Here is a 20,425-nt window from a genome sequence, read left to right as displayed (position 1 = left end):
AATCACGGTATCAAGCTGTTAAATATATTCTATCCTCCCTTGAAAAATGATCTGGAAGGCCAGGTTTGAATTGAGAATTCTGACTCCCAGAGACCCGTGCTGGCCCATGGTGTAGGGAGAGCTAGCCCCAGCCTGCCCTCCCCTTCCCTTCCCTCCCTGGTCCCATCTCACGCTGTGGGAAGTACTGTGCACACGTGTGCGGACTGCCCAGCTTACACATCCAAGTTCGGCTTACAGCCTCTGCAAACATCTCTCCTTGGACTTTGGAGACTGCACAGGGAGGTGTGTTCTACCCTCAAGAGGACAGAAGTGGGCTTGGCACTGCTGGGGCAAGAAATTCTGAGGTCTCCAGTACCTGAGGATGGTCTAGCAGGGGAGGATGTGAATGGGGTGGGCATTTCCCTCTGAGCCCTGAAGAGGGGCTCAGCAAGGCAAGCACTGACCTTCCCAGAAGGTGCTCGCCACTGCAGCGAGCACAGTGTGCCAGGGGCTGTCAGTGCACTGTCCCACTGGCTCCCTGCAGCAGTGTATCTGGGAGCCACCCCGAGGAGCTTTCACCATCCCCCTTGTACAGAAGAGGAAAATGAAACGCAGAGATGGGGCCTGAGGCAGAGGCATCCGTTCCTGGTACTGAATCCAGTGCTATTTCAGCGGCCCCACCCACACCAAAGGAGCAAGAGTGGGAGCGGCTGTGCTGGCTGGTCCAGGTGCCCACAGCCTCTGCAGGGTCACTGGGCTGCTCCTTTATACTCCGTAGGCTAGTTGCACCACACTTTTAATAACAAACCCCTTAGGTTATATTTGAGTTTGGCCACTATAAATAACACTAGAATAAAAATCTTTGTAGGCAGATTTTTCCTTCCCTTGGGTGATGGCTCCTGGTGCCAAGCGTCATTTCCTTTCCAAAAAGCTTGTCCCCAGTTACACTCTGACTAGTAGCCTTTGAGAGCACCTGTCACTGCACTCTGGCCAGAATCATGTATTATAATTTAAACACATTCTCTGAAGACATGATAGGTGATAAATGGCATCCTGTCGCCTTCACATGAATTTTCTGACTGCCAGGAAGGTTAAACGTATTTCTGTTGTTTACTAGTTATATTTCCTTCTGTGTGATCGGTTCAGTCTCCTGCTCATTAACTGCTGGGGTCCCAATGGTTTTCCTGTCACCTTTCATGATAATAACCATTTGTCATATTTCCTAAACATACTTTTCAAAGTTTTGTGGTATCCAGTCTTTTTTGGTTGTTGTTTAAAGTGTTCATATATTATCAAATCTGATTTTTCCTAGCACTTCTGTCCCTTGAAAGTTCTCTTCCCTCTAGGGCTGTGATTTCTATTCTACTTTCTTCAAAAGTACTACTTTCCTTTGGCTGTATTTTTATATTTTACTTTTTAGTCCATTTGGAATTTATTTTGATGCATGCTATGAGGAGAGGGTCAAAAACCTTTTTGAAAGCTATATTTGGAAAAAGCAATGAACAAAAAGAGGAGTCGGCTTGGGGCCGGCTGTGTGATACCAACAGACAACTGAACGAGGCACAGACCGGGGACTGTTCAGTTTTCACTCTTTTTTTATCAAGGAGAATGATCTCGGAACCTCAAAAAGAAGATCAAACATGGCTAAGAGGAGAGAAGTGCCCAGGAGAGGCAATAGGGGAGCAAAAGGACGCAAGGGTCCGAATGTAAAAGAATGATCTCTGGGGCAACAGAGGAGGGAGGCGGCCTACTTGCGAGGAGAGAGCCCCCACTGAGAGTCAGAAGATCTGGGTTGGAATCCTGACTCTGCCACAAGTTCCTGCCTTCCTCTGGGTCTCAGTTTCTGCATTTATTTATTCGTTTATGCATGCCAACTCTGTCTCAAACACTGCAGGCGGTGATGGGCTTTCAGAGATAAACAGGACAGTCCCTGCCCTCCAGGGGCTTATAAGAGTTGATGGATAAGAGAACCCTTATGCATAACAGAGTGATGAGTGACTTGGGAGCTCAGAAGAGGAGCATCTGATGCAGCCTTGGCAAGGGAAGCAGACAAAATATGGAGGTGTGAAATGGGCATAGACTTTGGTATGGGCAGAGTGGAGAGTAATTTTGGGTGCAAGAAGGAGCGGTCAGGACAAGGAAGGGGTTGGAGGGCCCAGAGCATGGAGCGCTAGGCTATGGAATTGGAATTTTACCCTGCAGGCCAGTGGTTCTCACACTTGAGCCTGTATCCAAATCACTTGGAGGGCTCATTAAACAGACTGCTGGGCCCACCCCCAGAGTTTCTCATTCACAGCCTAAGGTGGAGTCCCAAAATGCATTTCTGACAAGTTTCCAGGTGATACTGATGCTACTGGAAAGGAGAAGGCACTCTGAGAACGGCTGCATGTGGACAGCAGGGACCCATTAAGCAGGAGAATGAACCAACCAGATAGACACTTTAGGATGATTCTTTTGGATACAGGTGTGGAGAATGGATTGGAGGGAGGCCTGATTGGATGCAGGGAGATAGGAAGCTGCTGAAATAGTCCAAGGAAGACTTTTTTTTTTTTTTTTTTTTGCGGTATGCGGGCCTCTCACTGTTGTGGCCTCCCCCATTGTGGAGCACAGGCTCCGGACGCGCAGGCTCCGGACGCGCAGGCTCAGTGGCCATGGCTCACGGGCCCAGCCGCTCCGCGGCATATGGGATCCTCCCAGACCGGGGCACGAACCCGTATCCCCTGCATCGGCAGGCGGACTCTCAACCACTTGCGCCACCAGGGAGGCCCAAGGAAGACATTTTTAAAAGGGAGAACCACAGATCTGGAGGCTGAATGACTGAATAGAGAAGGCAGAGGAGATGGAAGAATTGAGCATGCTTCCCAGGATTTTAGCCAGGAGTTTGTAAGAATCAAGGACTATCCCTAGAACTTACCATTGCGTACGGTACACTGTAAATGCTCACTGAATATTTGCTGACAAGTCGTTCCTTTAAAGTGAGGCAAGGTTGAGTCCACTGGATTTAGAATCAGAAGGTCACTGCCATAGAGGGATAGGTTTGGAAGACAGACTGGAGAGCGTTGAGAAACAGAAGGGGGAAAACATGGAGATATGTATCATGGACAGCTGATGACTCTTCCCAGAAACTTGAAAAAGAAGGGAAGGAGAAAGGGTGGATACCAGCTGAAGAGGGGGCCTTCTTTCTTTCTTTCTTTTTTTGGCTGCGTCGTGGCATGCGGGATCTTAGTTTCCCGACCAGGGATTGAACCTGTGCCCCCTGCAGTGGAAGAATGGAGTCTTAACCACCGGACTGCCAGGGAAGTCCCTGGGCTTTCATTTTTGAGGTGAGAGAAAAAAAAAAAAATAGCTGAACAAATTTATAGATGTGAGAGGAAGATCCAGTAAAGAGGTAAGAAAAGAGATCAGTGAAAAAAGACAGTTCCTGAGAAGGTGGGAGGAGATGGCATCCAGAGCTGGCTCTGAGTTCACCTCTACCACTTAACTAGTTGTGTGATCTTAGCAAGTAACTCATCTTCTCTGTGCCTCAGTTTCCTAAACCCCAAGATGGGGATCATAATAGTAGCTACCTAACAGGGTCATGGTGAAAACTGAATAAAGGAATTCAAAGAAAGCTGGCAAACTGAAGATCTTAATAAATCACGTCTATGATGAGGATGGTGGAAGGAGGAAGAGGAGGAAAAGGAGGAGGAATAGGAGGAGGAATAATAACAAGGATCATGAGGTAAGTAAGCAAGAGGCTCTGGATGACAGTGATGAAGAGGAGCACAGGGGATGATGACGTGAGCCCCAGTCCCTGAGCATCTTTCATGGTGGGGGAGGAGCGATGGGCAGGATGCAGGAGGGGGAATGTGCAGGGAGTCTTCCGGGCCCTCACAGGGGACAGTGGATCTGTGAGAAAGAGCTGTGTCCACTGGCAATGGCTGCAAAGGAAATGGTATCCAGGAGAGCTTGTCTCAGAGGTTTGGAAAGGAGACGGTGGGGTGCGCAGCATTGAGCTGGCTCAGCAGAGGCCTTGTCAACCAGTAGGAGGCAACGGTGTCTGCCGGCCTCACCACGCTTTCCAGGTGCCCTTCACGGAGTCTCCCCAGAGGCAAGGTGGTGTCCACACTTAGCTCCCACTAGGCAGAGCCCATCCTAAGGCTCTGCATCCCTCTCAGGCCTGGACAGAGCACAGGTTTAGGAGCAGATGGACGTTCAGTCCCTGTCTCAGGCCTGGTCCAATAAGGCCTCACATGCGGGGACCTGGTGGCCATTTGCCTTGTGCTAGATTGCTAGCACACCCCTGAGGCCTTTCACCAGGAGGTCCATGTCTCTCCTTCCTCTAGGTCTGGCCTCTGACCCCCGCTTTTAGGTCACTTCCTAGGTCAGGCCCTACAGTCTAGACAAAGACTTCACTCCCTAGTGCAACTGGGCTTTTCTAATAGCACCACCACCAATAATAATAATAAAATAATAAATAGTATTCATAATTGCCACAGACAGAACTTACTAAGTGTCAAGCACTATGCTAGGTGCTTCTATACTTCATCTTGTTTAACTTTTAAACCAACCCTGAAAGATGGGTAGTACTGCTCCTGTTTTATGAAGTCTAAGGGGCCTAGGTGATTTGTCTAAGAACCCAGCTAACAAGTGACAGGGTCTAAATTTAAACCCGAGTCTGTATGACTCCAAGGCCTAAGCTGCTTTCTCCTCTTCAACCACGCTGTCTCGCAAATTCAAGGGCCCAGTCCCCCTGGGCATGAAGTGGGGCCCTGGCCGGCCTCTTAGATCCCTCCGCCTTCCCCAAGGAGTGAACAAAAGCTGGAAGGTCGGGCCTGGGTCAAGGCTGTCCAGGGGCCAACCCCTAGCCCTTGTCCTCTCCTCCCCGCCTGCTGGGTTGGAACCACACCCACCAACCCAGCCCAGGCCTCAGGCCTAGAGGCCACTCAGCAGTGAGGCCAGTTTTCCGGTTTCCCAAGTGAGGATGAAGAGGACTGGGAAGGCAGCTCCCCGGGGCTCTGAAGTGCTGGGTCACCAGCATCCTGGGGCACGGTGGGGGAGTCTGGCAGAGGCAGCGGACACAGCACCAGAAGTTCTGCCTCTCAATGTCCCGTCCTCTCCAGGTCCCAGGACTCCGTCCTCAGGACCACAGACAGGGCGTCTCCAGCCTTCATCAAACACCAGGAGGAGGATGCTCAGGGCGCAGCACCTACTACACTGCATTATAACTAGTTGGGGGACTGTCTGTCCCATTAGACTGAGTGGCTTTCTGTTTCCAGGGGGCAGCACAGTGACAGCACACAGAACACCTGACGATGTCTGGCAAATGAGTAAGCGCGTGGAGGGGTGGAGCCAGATGTGCCTCTGAGAAGAATTTCACAAGAGCTGGAAGCCGCCCCTCCCTCCATGGCCCACATATACCTGCATCTCCATGTCCCCAGCTCCTCCCCTCCCCCTGACCTCAGCTTCCCCACTCAAGAGTCCGCTGGTGCTCCTCTGAGCTGCCGCGAGCACACAAGGCCTGCTGGGAACTCCTCCACCTGCTTGATGGCTTGGCCTCCTGGGATCTGAGAGATAAAGGGCCTTTAAAGGTAACTTGTTTAGAGTTAGCTGTGCTACTGCCCAGCGAATCAGGAAATCACACAGCCACAAATGGTGAAGAGGACAGCTCCCATGTGGATGAAGAAAGCATGGTTAGCTCTAGCACAGGCTGTTTTTGGGCTGTTTGGTCTTCCTTTCCTGTATCTTTCCCCTTCTCATACCCTGTCAGGACTCCTGGGAATCAGGAAGTTACACAGGCAGTGAGCGGCAGGCAGCGGCCCTGACTGAGGCCTAACACCTGTCCCAGCCCTGCCCAGCTAGGCCTTGGCTCCCAAACACAGAGCTGCCTCCTGCCAGAATTCTGCAGGTGAGGCTCCAGACAGGTGCAGAGAGCTCTCCAGTAGCCCAGGGGCTGCATGGTTAGAAACATAACTGCAGGAGCAGGGCAAGCCTGCAGCTGGGCACCAGACAGGAGGGCGCCTGGAGAAGCAGCCTCTCCCACATTTACCTGGGTCTCAGACACCAGAGAAGTGAAGTAGGGCATGAGAGAGGTCCTGCGAAGGCATTAGCCCTGGGCTTGGGGTGGAGGAGGGCACTAAAGAGGCTTCCAGGGTAACCAAAAGGGCCTGGGCGGGCCCACTCGGGCGAGGCCGTGGGCATCACTGGTTTTCCTTTGGCAGCTCACTCTAAAGGCCCCAATTATCTTTGATTTTGGAGCCAAGGAAGCCTCATGAACTTCAGAGGACTCCTTCCCAGCTCCTCTCTCCCCTTTCCACTCACATCTCCCAACCCTGGGAAGGAGTCCTCACCAAGGACCACGGGGCTGGTCCTAGATCCCGGGGCATGGCCGCAACAGGACACAGACATCGGCACAGTGAGCGTGTGCCTGAGCACGGCCCATACCTCTTCATCCCAACTGCTCCAGTTAGTTCCTTGAACAGGCCTGCCACCAAGGCCAGGCCAGGCAGTAAGCTCCTGTGTCTTTCGGGGAGAAGTGAGGCCCTGCTGTCTGCTCCCTGAGTGGCCTGAGTATACTGAGTCTTCCAACTCTAGTTGGCTTCCTTCCTTTTCTTCTTTCTTTCCTGACTCCCTTGGATGACTTGTAAGAGTCTTGAAGTAACTGCCCTTGGTGTTCTTGGAAGGATCGTGTGACAACACCCACCTGGCTGGCCCTGACCCACCCTTTGGCCTGGCCTCCTGATATGGGTCGCCTGTCCTATCCCAGTGTGCCCAGCAAGAAGCAGGATCTGGTGCTTGAGCCAATATTGAGGGGTAAGAAAAGCAAAGGGGATCAGGGCCCTGCCCTCCAGGAGCTCCTTTGACAGGTGTTGATGAGCAGAGGAAAGGATATGCCAGGAGGGGGTGGGAAGATGGGCAGAAGGCAGGGTAAGGAAGCAGCCCACAGGCTCTCTGGGGTTCCCCAGGGCAGACCCAATTTCCTCCCATTTCTCCCTTAAAGGTGCCTACCTGTGATCCCAGTTCTCTTGCCTTCAAGACAAAGAGAAGGGCTCTGAGGACACTAGTTGCTCAGGTCCTAGGGTTCTGAAAACGGAGGGGTGTTCCCTCAGCCCCCACACGCCGTCTACTGTGCGTGGGCAGCTGGCTTGCTCGCCGCTAGGGCTGGCTAAGGTCAAACACTTTCCTCCCCTCTGGGGACCCTGGCTGCCACATTCAGCCTGGCTCTGAGATGGGCTCCCCTTTCCCCACTGTCCCACCTACCTGAATTTCTGGACCTGACTTCTGTCTTCGCTCTCGCTTGCTACCTACTTGACACTGCCTGCACTTGGCCTTGCTTGGGAAAAGGCTGTGGAGTTAAATCAAATTGCACTGAGACGTCCATAGGCAGGAGAAGCTGTTCCAGCCCCCCAGCTCTCCTCTAAACCTCCAGGAAGAACAACTAGCTTCTTACTGTAAGCGGAGCGCTGTCTGTCATCATTCTCCTCTGGTAAGAGGCTTGGGTGTTGGAAGATGAATGGCCTGAACTCTGCAGTGCCCCTCCCCTGGGGTGGCTGGTGACAGCTGGTTGAGGGGAGAGGGGGAATGAACCTGGACAAGTTGGCCCAGAGCTGAGAGACAGAGGACTCAGGAGGGGACTCACTGGGTGGTCCAGTAAGGAGCAGTCTGACCCTACTTGGCCATATAAGCTCTCTAAAGAAACGGGCCCAGACCCTTGTCTGCCTAGACCAATAAGTACAGAATCTGGCCATTTCCAGAGTGGAACCAGACTCAATGGCAGGTTGGGGACACAACCACAAGTCAGTGGTAAAAGCACAAAGTGGAGAGAGGCCAGGACTTACAAGTTTGAGAACTGGCACCCTCAAGTTGAGGGGTCTGCTATCCCTGTGGAATAGCCCCAGGGTCCAAATAAGGCCTTCTTCCCCTGGCTGGGAATGAGGGGGGACCCACACGATCACAGTCAGAGAGACCTCACAGAGGGTAAGAGGGACTTGGGGGGCAAGTAGAAAGTGAGGGCGGGGGTTGTGAAGATCAGCAGTAAAGCTGGGTCTAGCCGGGTGACAGCTTTCCATACCGGGGGGCTAAGGCCAGGGAAGGGCCCACAGGGTCTGCTGAGGAGGCACCTGGGGTCTGGCTAGAGAAGGCTGAGGAAGGACCTGCAGCCTGGGTCTCTGGAGGCAGGTAGCAGATAGCAGGCACATCAGCTCCAGGAGTCTGGGCCAGTGGCCTTGGCATCTCCTGGCCTCTCTGCCCCTTGGTTGCATCTGGGTCCTTAATGCTTCTTTTGAAAGGTTCCTACTTGTTCTTTGCCTGGTTCAGGGAAAGGGGGCTGACTTGGAAGCTGGGCAGGGCCAGGGCAAGAGGGGAAGGAGCTGGGGCACAGGGAGCTCACCACTCTCTCCTTGTAGACGATGTACTTCAACCACTTGAAGTCCTGCCACTTGAAGCCAGCGAGGACAAAGAGAGAATCACGTTCATATTGCTCAGGCCGCTGCATGGCACCCTCAGGGTAGGTGATGCGCAGTGTAGTTTTGCTGCCCACGTCCTTCTCAAAGCCTTTCACTGGCGCTGCGTTCAGTCTGCAGAGAGTGGGCCCAGTCAGAGACTGCCTTGGGCTCACTGCACGTGGTCTGTAGGCCTGTGTGTGGGGAGGCACCATGACCCCAGAATACCCCAGATGCAGAGGATAGGGAGCCCAGGCCACCTGGTGCCACCTGGCTTTCCATTCCAAAGCCCTCCAACCCAGGGTTCTTCTTGAGGCTTCTACTGACCTCCAGCCCAGTGGGCCAGATGGACACACAGTTCTCAGTGGGCTCAGGGACCAGGACATGAAGGTGCCTGAGGCACTGCTTTGAGGAGCTCACCTGACCACAATGTCATAGTCATCAATTTGTGATCCCAGAGACTTGTTGGCAAGGACACCTCCATTGCCCACGATGATGCAGCGGCGGCAGCTGAGGCTGAGGGGACAGATGCAGAGACCTCTGGAGAGCTGTCCACCAGGTCTCCTCTCCCCCTGCCCCTTTGGCCCCTGACCCCATGCCCTTGGCCAGGCACGGGCTGGGACAGAGGAGGCAGACCAGTGAGCTTCTGGCAGCATTTCTGAGAGGCCGGAACCACACTGCGGAGAGCTGGGCCACTCAGGGCTCTCAGATACCCCTGGTCCCTGACACTTCTCCAGGAAAACATGGGTGTGGAAGGGGCCTGGGCACTAGCTCTGGGGTGGTGAGGAAGGAGCTCTGGTAAGATGGCATTCTGGGTTAAAGACTCCCCAAGGGTTAGTGGGTTTGGGCCGCCTTCAGAGGAGAGGGAAAAGTGGGCTGAGCTTGAGGGCTATGCTGGAGAAGCAAGAACAGAGGAATGAGCCTGGAGGCTCCAGGACCCAAGGCTGGACTTATTTTTACCTGAGAAGCCCCCATGCACCCAGTAGCCACCTGAGAACCCTACTCACTTTGCTTCTCACACCTCTGACCCTGGGGCTTCCCCCACCTATAGGGTCTGTTGGCTTCAGAGCTGTCACTGCCTCCTGGATTTAAGCCCCTTCAGCTGCCCCAGCACCCAGCCACTCAGTCCCAGTGCTGAGCTGATCCCAGCCCAGGATGTTCAGTTCCTACCCTCGGATCTCTGCTGCCTGAGGACTGAGATGTCTTGCCAACTGCTTATAACCCACGGGGGTGGCCAGTCCAGTGCGGTGGCCCCGCTTCCCTGCTCACCCACCCCAGTGTGTTCGCGTGTGTGGCTGTGTGGGTATGCTGGAGAATCTGCCCAGGTCCAGGGAAGGCCCGCTGGGCCTCAGCCCCTCTGCACACGCTGGGCAGCCGAGGGGCAGGATACTGGGCAGCGAGTGGCTCACCTGTCCAAGGCAGGGGTCAGGCGGTACTCTTTGGTGACGGACAAGATGGCTTTGATCAGATTATCTGTGGACAGAGGAGGGATGCAACTGTTAGAGAGTCACTTAAGGGTTCCCATGAGATATTTGCCAATGAGCCGATTTGAAGGCACATGGCCCTGGGGCTAGGGTGGACGTGAAGGTTGGGGAGGGAGCTCCGGACACAAGGCTGGGCCACTGGCCTAACTTTCTCCCTGAGATAGGAGATGGAGGCAGGAGAAGAGGTGGCACACACATCCCGGCACCCGTGCACAGCTCCTTCCTCAGGCTTCCCTGGCCCTTCCTTGGCAGTCTCGGCTGGCTGTCGGAGGCTCTGCCATCAGGCCCTGGGACATGCGGCCCCAGGCGTGGGCCTTGCCTGGGAGCTGGGGCATCTCAGTGTCCCCCAGAGTGGCAATGCCGGTCAGAGGCAGAGACCACGTGCTCACTTCTGTGGCCCCGCCAAGCAGACACCAGGAAGCAAACAAGGAGCCAACCAGTGGTGAAGAGCCAGAGTGCTCCCAGCCAGCTCCCCGGGTCAGGCCACTCTGCCTCATTTTCTGATCCCGTCTTCCCCTCCCTTCCTCCTTCTAACACTGCTGACCTCTAATCCTGTTCTTGCCAGGCTGTCTCTACCTCCTTACCTCTTCAAGCCCTGTGGCCTGGCATCTGCCCACCTGCACTCCGCTCAGGCTGCCCCTCAGCAAGGGCCCCATGACCTCTGTGCTCTCAGATCCTGTGACCATATTCAGACCTCATTCTTCTTGACCTCTCTCTGGTTTTGGCAATGATGACTGCTCTCCTTTCAAACTCTGGTATAATGAGAGCATTATAATATAACAGATAATGATATCAGCCTTGGACTCAAATCCTGGCTCTGCTGCTTATGAGCTCTGTGGCCTTCGATAAATCGCTTACGTTCTTTGAGCTTTAGTTTCCTCATCTTCCAAATGAAGATGATAATTCCTGCTGTGCAGAATTGTTAGGAAGATAAAAAGGTAATGTACATAAAGACCTAAACATAAGGAAGTCGGTACAATCATAGTGAAAAGCATCTTCATATCAAGTAAAGATGTAGCTGTGCATAGACCAACATCTTGCAACTCTACTCCTAGGTGGAGAGCATCAGAAAACTCACACATTTGTTTAAGGAGACTTGTACAAGAATGTTCATTGCAGAACTGCTGGTAATAGCGAAATGTTGGAGGCAACCTAAAAGTCCACCAAAGGAGGGCTTCCCTGGTGGCGCAGTGGTTGAGAGTCCGCCTGCCGATGCAGGGGACACGGGTTCGTGCCCCGGTCCGGGAAGATCCCACATGCCGCGGAGCGGCTGGGCCCGTGAGCCATGGCCACTGAGTCTGCGCATCCGGAGCCTGTGCTCCGTAACGGGAGAGGCCACAACAGTGAGAGGCCCGCGTACCGCAAAAAAAAAAAAAAAAAAAAAAAAAAAAGTCCACCGAAGGAAAATAGATTAAATGTGGTACATGGAATACTACATAGCAGTTGCAAAATCAATGACCTAGAGTTATGTGTACCAATACAGATACATCTGAAAAGCGTAAGCAAAAAAATCAATTTGAAAAATACACACACACAAGTACGATATACAATACTGTTTGTAAAGTTCAAAAACATGCAAAAACCATGCCATATATATATATATATATATATTTTTTTTTTTTTTTTTTTTTTTGTGGTACGCAGGCCTCTCACTGTTGTGGCCTCTCCCGCTGCAGAGCACAGGCTCCGGACGCGCAGGCTCAGTGGCCATGGCTCACGGGCCCAGCCGCTCCGCGGCATGTGGGATCTTCCCGGACCGGGGCATGAACCCATGTCCCCTGTATCGGCAGGCAGACTCTCAACCACTGCGCCACCAGGGAAGCCCATTCGTGCCATATTTTAAACAGATATATAAATATGCTGTAGAAATATATAAACAGGCATGGAATGACAACCAGGATACTGGTCTCCTGGAGAAGGCGGGGAATGGAGGGGGCCGGGCTACACAGAGCTTGAGTCGTAACTCAAGTTTTATTTTTGAAGCTGGGTACAAGAGTATGTGGGTGCTCATTATATTAGTTTTTATGCTTTTTTATATGCCTGAAATACTTCATGTAAAGAAAGGATGCCTCTGAAATTAAACACAGCAACCTCGTAATTTTTTTAAAAGAAGGACTGGACGACACTGTCAGATGCAGCCAAGATGTCAAGTTAAGGACTGAAAAGTATCCTTTGGATCTCCTGGGGGCACTGAGCAGTTTCACTGAAGTGGTGAGGGGAGAAGATATTCTTCAAGAGTAAATGGTGAGTAAGAGGAGACAGTTGGCACGGGCAATCTTTCTAGAAGTCGAATGAGAATGCGTAAGGAAACAAACCTTTAAGGAAATGTTCCGTACTAAGTGCCTTCAGATAAACTTTATGGTGGGCCTCGGGGAAGGTCACAGATCCCTTCCTTTTCCCACCTCCAATTTCACCTCTAAGGAAAAGCATACTGCTGCTAACTGGCCAAGGCCAAGGGTATGGATTGGGTTTTTGTTTTCTAGGAGGGGAACCTTAGCAGAATGGTCATAAACTATGGGGTGCTTTTTCTTGCTGGATGATGGGCTCTGTATCGGGCTTTCCTGCCCTTCATAGCTTAGCAGGATCAGAATCTTGAGTGAGGATTTAGGAGAAAAGTGAGGCTGCTTGGCTACCTGCACCCATGAAAAAGGAGTTCTTCATGTGGTTCAACCCAACCCATGAGATTTGTCCTTGGAGGTTGAAGGTCAAAGCTCCAGTTCAAGAGTATCCTTTTGCTGGCCACTGTCTTCTTTTCAGGGAGGGGTGGGCCACCTAAGTAGAGGGTTCAGGCGTTCTTGAGTCTGCTGGCCAAATGATATCACCCCTTTAACAGTTATCTTACTTAATTCTGACCACAACCTAATACAGTGGTATTATTCTCTCCACTTAACTGATGAAGAAACTAAAGCAAAACATGTTAGTAACTTGTCCATGGTCACAGCTAATAAAGAGGTAGTACTGGGACCGGATCCTTCTATGTCTGATGCTAAAGCTGAAACTCTACCATGCCATGAAATAGGGCACGTAACTTGACACGGAAAGAGAACTGTTAAACTCTCAGGGATGGGAAAGTCTTATGTCAGGAACTGCATGGGTGAGGTCCTTGAGGCAATAGAAGGGGACAGTTCTGAGAGTATAGGGGGAAAGGTTAGCCTTGGACAGGATAAAAAAGGACTGGAGGGGAGGCTAGGTTAAGGTGAAAAACATCAGGAGGGGATGACGGAGGGCCCTGGGGGCAGTTGTCCGGATGGCCTCTATTTTCTCTGGGATTTCCCCCCTCATATCTAGTCCTCTAGCACTGCTCTCTCTGGCACCCCTTTTGTGTGATCTCACAGCACAGCGTTCTTCCCTCATCAGAGTCCTTACTGCACTCCAAGTACCTGTGTCTGCATTAGACTGGAACTTTTTGAGGAGAGGAACCACATCTGTCTACTCCACTGTTGTGTACCTAGCCCCTGGCAAAGTGGTGGTTTCTGAGTAAACATTCCACTAAAGAAGTAAGAAAAAAGGAAGGACAGGAAAGAGGGAGAGAAGGTAGGGGCATTGTTGAGAGGGGTGGATTCCCAGCAGGGAGACTTCTGAGGGTACAGCTCTGTCCTGACACTAGGGAGATAGCTTGGGGGATGAGACGTTAATGTAAAGTGGGGCAGGGTTCCCAACATACCTTGACCTTTGATCCCAAAAGGCGGCACAAATTCCCGGATCCTAGCCCACTTGCGGAAGGAGTCATCCAGGAACATGGGTGCTGGCTTGGAGAACCTGGAATACAACAGGGCTGTTGAGAGTCCCAAAGTGCACTAGGCTGCAGTGCTAAATGGCTTTCTGTCCATCTGTCTTGGCTGTGGATCCGCCAGAAGCCATCCTCCATGTTCCAGCATCTCCTCCCCACTCCAGCCTGCACATTGGGTAGCTGCTGTGCGGGGTCTGACAGATCCTGTTCAGTGGAGCCTGAGTGTGGAGGAGCAGGCCTGGCCAGTCCTTATGTGGCCAGCTGTGGGAGTGGAGAGGCAAGATGCACGCAGCAGGATCAGCATCTCAGAGCGGGAAGCTCTCTGGCAGGTTATCCACATGCACATCCATCAGATAGTCACTGCTGCCCACGCTGTTCCTGCAATCTGGGAACACGGAGATGAGACACTGTCCAGTGAGCAGAAAAATACCCCAAAATACAGCCTGTGCAGAGAGACAGAATTTGGGAGAGAATTCTGGGAGGTGGACCACCCAGGGTGAGGAGGAAGGAGAATTCACGGTGAGAGGGCAAAGCAGGTGAACAGCCATAGGAGATAGAGGTTTGACAGAAGAAAAAAAACCACAGTATCCTGCAGCTGGGAGGCAGGGCTGAGGGGAGGCTTCAGACAAGCAGAAACCTGAGCACTTTTGCTGGCAGAGAGGAGGACCCAGGGAGCACCAAGCTCCACAGGAGGTGGTGGAGGGACAAGGAGTTTACAGGTAGGGGGAGTTTTGGTCTGGAGGAAAGATGGGGGGAAAAAGGGGGAGAGAAGGAGTCATGTGGCGATGCCAAGTTGTGGAGAGAAAAGGCAAGCCTTGCTCTTCCTGGGAAACCGAGGAGTGGGCAGGGCAGGGGGGAGGCTGGGGGGTGGGGGATGGCATTAGAGGGATGCAGAAGGAAGTGAGGGCAGAGTGAGAAGGGACAGGAGGAACCAAGCTCTTCAGAGATGCTTGGACAGCACGAGTTCACTTGGAACCTAGCACCCTGATTTTGAGACCTTTCAGGGAACCTAGCAGCCCGGGAGATGGCCAGCACCTGGTCACTTCCTGTGTGTTGACCTTGTTGCGGGGTGTGCTTAGGGCCTTCCTGGCTGAGAACGAAGGTGTGGAGGCCTAGGCCTCTGTGGCTGACTCTTGTTTCTAACAGCCTGAATCAGCCCACTGAAAAACTGAAGACTGGAGGAGGGGCCCTCCCAGCCCAGAAGCTAGAATTCACCGTCCCCCAATGAACTCTAACCTCAGCATCCATTTCTCATTCCCATCATCACTAACACCATTACAATCACCAGACCAGGGGGAAAAACAGCACTAATCACTTGGAGGTCTATCATTACTAGAGATTTTGAAGTGAACTTGAAAGAGGCAGAAAACTTTCAATGCTGCTCCCTCCCCATCCCTTGCTGCTAGGAAGAAGCTGTCAACACGTGATAGCGTGGGAGGGCTATTCCTGCACAGCAGCTTTCTTCTGGGCTTCTGAGTTAGCACACTTCTCCTCTGTGTAGAAGGGTCACTCATGTTTCTCATACCTAGTACACACAATCTAAGTGAATTAATACATTTGATGTTTTACCAGAGGCCCCGAGGATTCTGACCAGAGTCCACAAGGTCCCTGGATAAGCCTGGGGCAAGAACCTCTCCTGTGTCAGGACTGAGCTTATGAAAGTTTTGCAGTTTCTCAGTCAGGCATGGACATGATTTTTTCTGCCTCCCAATACGTACTGCATGTCATATGCTAGCAAAATCTCCTAAGATGTAGCCAAATGGTCTCAACACATTTTTTCCTTGTCTTCTCTCTTCCCCCATCTTTTCAGCTGATGAGAAAGTTCATTATATTAATTTTTACTTTAAAACACCCCCTTATTGGGTTTCCCTGGTGGCACAGTGGTTAAGAATCCACCTGCCAATGCAAGGGACACTGGTTCAAGCCCTGGTCTGGGAAGACCCCACATGCCGTGGAGCAACTAAGCCCGTGCGCCACAACGACTGAGCCTGCACTCTAGAGCCTGCAAGCCACAACTACTGAGCCCACGTGCCACAACTACTGAAGCCTGCATGCCTAAAGCCCGTGCTCCACAACAAGAGAAGCCACCACAATGAGAAGCCCGCAGACCGCAAGGAAGAGTAGCCCCCACTTGCCACAACTAGAGAAAGCCCACGCGCAGCTATAAAGACCCAACGTAGCCAAAAATAAATAAATAAAATAAATAAAAAATTTTTAAACGCCTCATTTTTGGTGTTTATAAAGTGTTAATTTTGGAAAAAAATACAGATAGGCGTGCACACACACAAGTAAAAAATACTCATAATCCTACAACAGAGACAATTAACCTTTGGTATATATCTGTACGGACTTTCCTTTTCCCATATTATTTTTTAGATTGCTCTGTAGACTACTTTTTTCACTTTATAATATTATGAAAATATTGCTATGCAAATGGACAGAACAAAAACCATAAGCGGCTGGTAACCTGATTAAAAATGACTTCCCCAAATCAAATGTACAAGGACACACAAATGAAAAAATACGCTGAAACCATTTGATTTTATATTTATACCTCTTTTCTTGTAAGCTGATATCCTTGTTTATAGTGATAGTAACATAATTAATTATTTGCTTTATCCTAATATATCCATACATATAGATACATATATAAAATATGTAGAATAGTTTCAAAATAAAAACACCAGTATTATTACTAATACTACCATTACTAAAAATGATTTAGGGAATACCCCACTAGAGAAATACAGATAAATTACTTTGCTTTTGCAGAATTATTTTGGAATAATCCTGCTGAGTTTACTTCATCAGCAATACATAGTTAAGTTCATTTGTTTCATTTTGCTTTTGCTTCTAGAGTTTGCTTACCCCTCATATTAATTTAACTTTGTTTTATGATGATATAAAACTATAGAATTCCAAAATTAAATTCACAAAGCAAGATATATTCAGAGAAGTCAAACTTTCATTTCTGTGTCCAACTCCTGTTACTTCTATTCCCATATAGTATTCATTTTTATTAGTTTTCATTTTTTCCTTTTTTTTTGGTATAAGTACATAATGTGTGTATGTGAATTCCTATTCCCTTCTTCTTCTTCTTTTTTTTTTTTTAATTGGGGTATAGTTGCTTTACAATGTTGCGTTACTTTTTGCTGTAAAACGAAGTGAATCATCTATATGTATACATATATCCCCTCCGTCTTGGACCTCCCTCTCACCCTCCACCCCCCATCCCACCTATCTAGGTCACCACAGAGCACTGAGCTGAGCTCCCTGCGCTATACAGCAGGTTCCCACTAGCTATCTGTTTTACACATGGCAGTGCACATACGTCAATCCCAATCTCCCAATTTATCCCACACCCCATAGCCCATGTCCACATGTCTGCTCTGTATGTCTGTGTCTCTATTCCTGCCCTGTAAATAGGTTCATCTGTACCATTTTTCTAGATTCCACAAATATGCGTCAATATACAGTATTTGTTTTTCTTTTTCTGACTTACTTCACTCTGTATGACAGACTCTAGGTCCATCCACATCTCTACAAATGACCCAATGTTGTTCCTTTTTTATGGCTGAGTAATATTCCATTGTATGTATGTACCACATCTTCTTTATCCATACATCTATATTCAATAAAAAGGTAACATATACAGTTTTACCTTTTGATTTTTTTCACTATACAATATATCCTGGTAATTACTGCACACCAGTAGAGGTATATACTTGATTATACTCCATTATGGTTATGTACATATATCATTCAATCAGTCCCCTGGGTGGTTTCCAGTCTGTTGTAGGGTAGGTACCACTAACAGGGGTTACAGTGAATAACTTCATGCATATATCTTTTCTGTTTGCCAATGTAGCTTTGGAATAGATTCCTAGAAGTGGGTTTGCTGGATCAAAGGGAAAATGCATATATATAATTTTGCTCCATATTGCCAAACTCCCCTCTACCAGGATCACACCATTTCACATTACCCACAAGCAACAAATGACAGTGTTGTTTTCGCCACAGCCTCACCAACAGAGTATACTGTCGAACATTTCAATTTTGCCAGTCTGACAGGAGAGGAACAGTATCTCAGCGTGGTTTTTTGTTTTTTGTTTTTTGTTTTTTTTTTGCGGTACGCGGGCCTCTCACTGTTGTGGCCTCTCCCATTGCGGAGCACAGGCTCCGGACGCGCAGGCTCAGCGGCCATGGCCCACAGGCCCAGCCACTCCGCGGCATGTGGGATCTTCCCGGACCGGGGCACGAACCTGTGTCCACTGCATCGGCAGGCGGACTCTCAACCACTGCGCCACAGGGAAGCCCTCTCAGCGTGGTTTTAATTTGCATTTCTTTTACTATGTGTGGAATTGAACACTGTCACATATGGAAGGGCCATGTGTGAATTTTTCTATGAATTTTGTTCATATCTCTTGCCCATTTTTCCAAAAGGTTATGGGTTTTTTCTTCTTTTTCCCCCTAGCTTTATTATGATATAATTGACTATAATTGATATATAACACTGTACAAGTTTAAGGTGTACAACAGGTTTTCATACACATATGTGACAATATGATTACTACTACAGCATTAGCTAACAATCTTCCCTTTTTTTTTAAGCTCTTTATATATTAAATACATGAACCCTCTGAGATACGGTTACAAATATATCTCTATTGAGATATAACTTGAGTTTATTTATTCACTTGGCTTGTGGTGTTTTCCTTTCTTGCTTTCTTTTTCCCCCTTTTTTACAACAGATTTTTTTAAAAAGTGTAGTCAAAGGGAATTCCCTGGCAGTCCAGTGGTTAGGACTTGATGCTTTCACTGCCAAGGGTCCAGGTTTAATCTCTGGTCGGGGAACTAAGATCCAGCAAGCCGTGCAGCGCGGCCAAAAAAAAAAAAAAAAAAAAAAGTTGGGACTTCCCTGGTGGCGCAGTGGTTAACAATCTGCCTGCCAATGCAAGGGACATAGGTTTGCGCCCTCGTCCGGGAAGATCCCACATGCCGCGGAGCAAATAAGCCCGCGAGCCACAATTACTGAAGCCCATGAGCCTAGAGCCCTGTTCTGCAACAAGAGAAGTCACTGCAATGAGAAGCCTGTGTGCCACAATGAAGAGTAGCCCCCGCTCGCCAAAACTAGAGAAAGCCCACGCGCAGCAATAAAGACCCAACACAGGCAAAAATAAATAAATAATTTTTTAAAAAGTGGTGTCAAATTTATCAATCTTTTCCCTTATTGATTCTGGGTTTTGAGTTTTAGTTTTAAAAGTTTTCTTCATTCCCAGGTTATATCTTTTTCCTGGTTAGAATCCCATCCACCTCTTTAGTCTCTCTCTTGCCAGGATGCTATACCCTCTTGTTCCATTGTCTTTTTGTCCCATCCATAAGGCAAAACCCAATCAGAGATTAATCGAATCCTATACTCTTGCACTTTATATACTCAAAGTGCTGCTAGAAAACACACACACACACACACACACACACACACACACACAGACTGGTACCACTACAAACTCAGGGACTGAGCCTTAGTTGGACCCTCACCTTTGCTCAGCAGCTATTCCAAACCTTCTCCACTCTCCATAAACTCTCTATCCTTTTCCCACTTTATCTAAGCAGATATCTCTTCTTTTTTCTCACTTCACAGACAAAACCAAGCCAATCAGATAGGAACTCCTTCAGCTTCTTACTTCCTTCCCCCACCCTAGACCCATCAAAGCTGATCTCTCCATCACACTATGCAGCCCACTCCTGTTTGTTTCCCCCTAAGCATACAGCAAGCTCAGGTCTCTCCTACATGAAAACAAACAAACAAACTCAATAAACTTTCCTGACCATGTACCCATGCTACCAGTCTCTCTCCTTATCCTTTCATGGCAAAACCTCGATAAAGAGCAGTGGATATTCTGTCTCAACTTCCTCATCTCCTATTCACTCCTCAATCTACTGCAATCTGGATTTTACTCCTCTGAGACTAGTTGTGTCCTACAAACCATACACTATTTGTAGCTCCCTGAACATGCCAGGCTTCATGCATTTACACATGCAGTCTCTGCCTGAAATGTACCCCTCTCACCCCTCCCTGTATTCCCCAATCCCTTCCCTCTCTATTTGCCTGGAAAATCCCTTCTCATTCTTTAAGTTCAGATGCTGCTTCCTCTGGACAGCCTTCCCCCAGGAGGTGGCTCAGTGCCTGCAGAGGCCTTGGAAGCTGAGCAGGGAGGGCCATAAACAACAGGAAATGGGGTGTGGTGATGGTAGAGGTGGTGTATGTGTGTGTGTTTGTGTTAATTCTGCAGGCGGTCTGGGCAGAGCCCCATGCTACATCTGGAAGAGAATTCAGGGGCTTCTGTCCAGAGGCCAGTGTGCCAGTTTGGGGGCCCAGCCAGGGTGGAGGTGGCCCTTGAGGTGCAGAATAACTGGCCAGACTAGCAGGGGTGTGCGACACCTGACCTGCGTGCCTTGGCCAAGGGGGTAGAGGGGCAGGGTGCGGCAGGCTCCAGCAGACAGGCCCCAGCCTGCCAGCTCTGCCGGCTCTGCCGAGAGCCCCAGCACACAAAGCAGCCTTGGGATCAGGTTTCAGGAGGGTGTGTGTGAGTGCGTGAGAAGGAACAGGGGAAGGAGGAGGCGGAAGTTGTACGGGGACCAGTGCATCTTTTCTTCTTGGATCCTAGAGCATAGCAATGTGGAGAGTTGAGGCTCTAGGAGGGTACATGCTAAGGGCGGGTCTGACCCCTGTGCCTCTCATAACAAGGCTGGACCCCAGGACCCATGAGGCTGCCTGCCCACAGGCCTATAAACTGAGAGAGGACGATGAC

General features: G+C 49.9%; 1 protein-coding gene across 4 annotated transcripts in view; it reads right to left on the bottom strand.

The window, feature by feature from the left end:
* The window catches only part of ST3GAL3 (ST3 beta-galactoside alpha-2,3-sialyltransferase 3), a 227,642-nt gene that overhangs the window by 15,335 nt on the left and 191,882 nt on the right, over window positions 1–20,425 (bottom strand). For all 4 annotated transcript variants that reach the window (XM_060089674.1, XM_060089671.1, XM_060089670.1 and 1 more), the window contains 4 exons: window positions 13,548–13,642; window positions 9,809–9,872; window positions 8,820–8,915; window positions 8,348–8,534 (listed from right to left, as the gene is read on the bottom strand). In XM_060089674.1, coding sequence (XP_059945657.1) covers window positions 8,348–8,534; window positions 8,820–8,915; window positions 9,809–9,872; window positions 13,548–13,642 — 442 coding nt within the window. The remainder of the gene's footprint in view (window positions 1–8,347; window positions 8,535–8,819; window positions 8,916–9,808; window positions 9,873–13,547; window positions 13,643–20,425) is intronic.

This window comes from Mesoplodon densirostris, chromosome 2, assembly GCF_025265405.1.
Source record: "Mesoplodon densirostris isolate mMesDen1 chromosome 2, mMesDen1 primary haplotype, whole genome shotgun sequence".
In the NCBI taxonomy this organism is placed as follows: Eukaryota; Metazoa; Chordata; class Mammalia; order Artiodactyla; family Ziphiidae; genus Mesoplodon; species Mesoplodon densirostris.
Note: the sequence above shows the minus strand (reverse complement) of the source record. Positions and strands in the feature narration are given on the sequence as shown.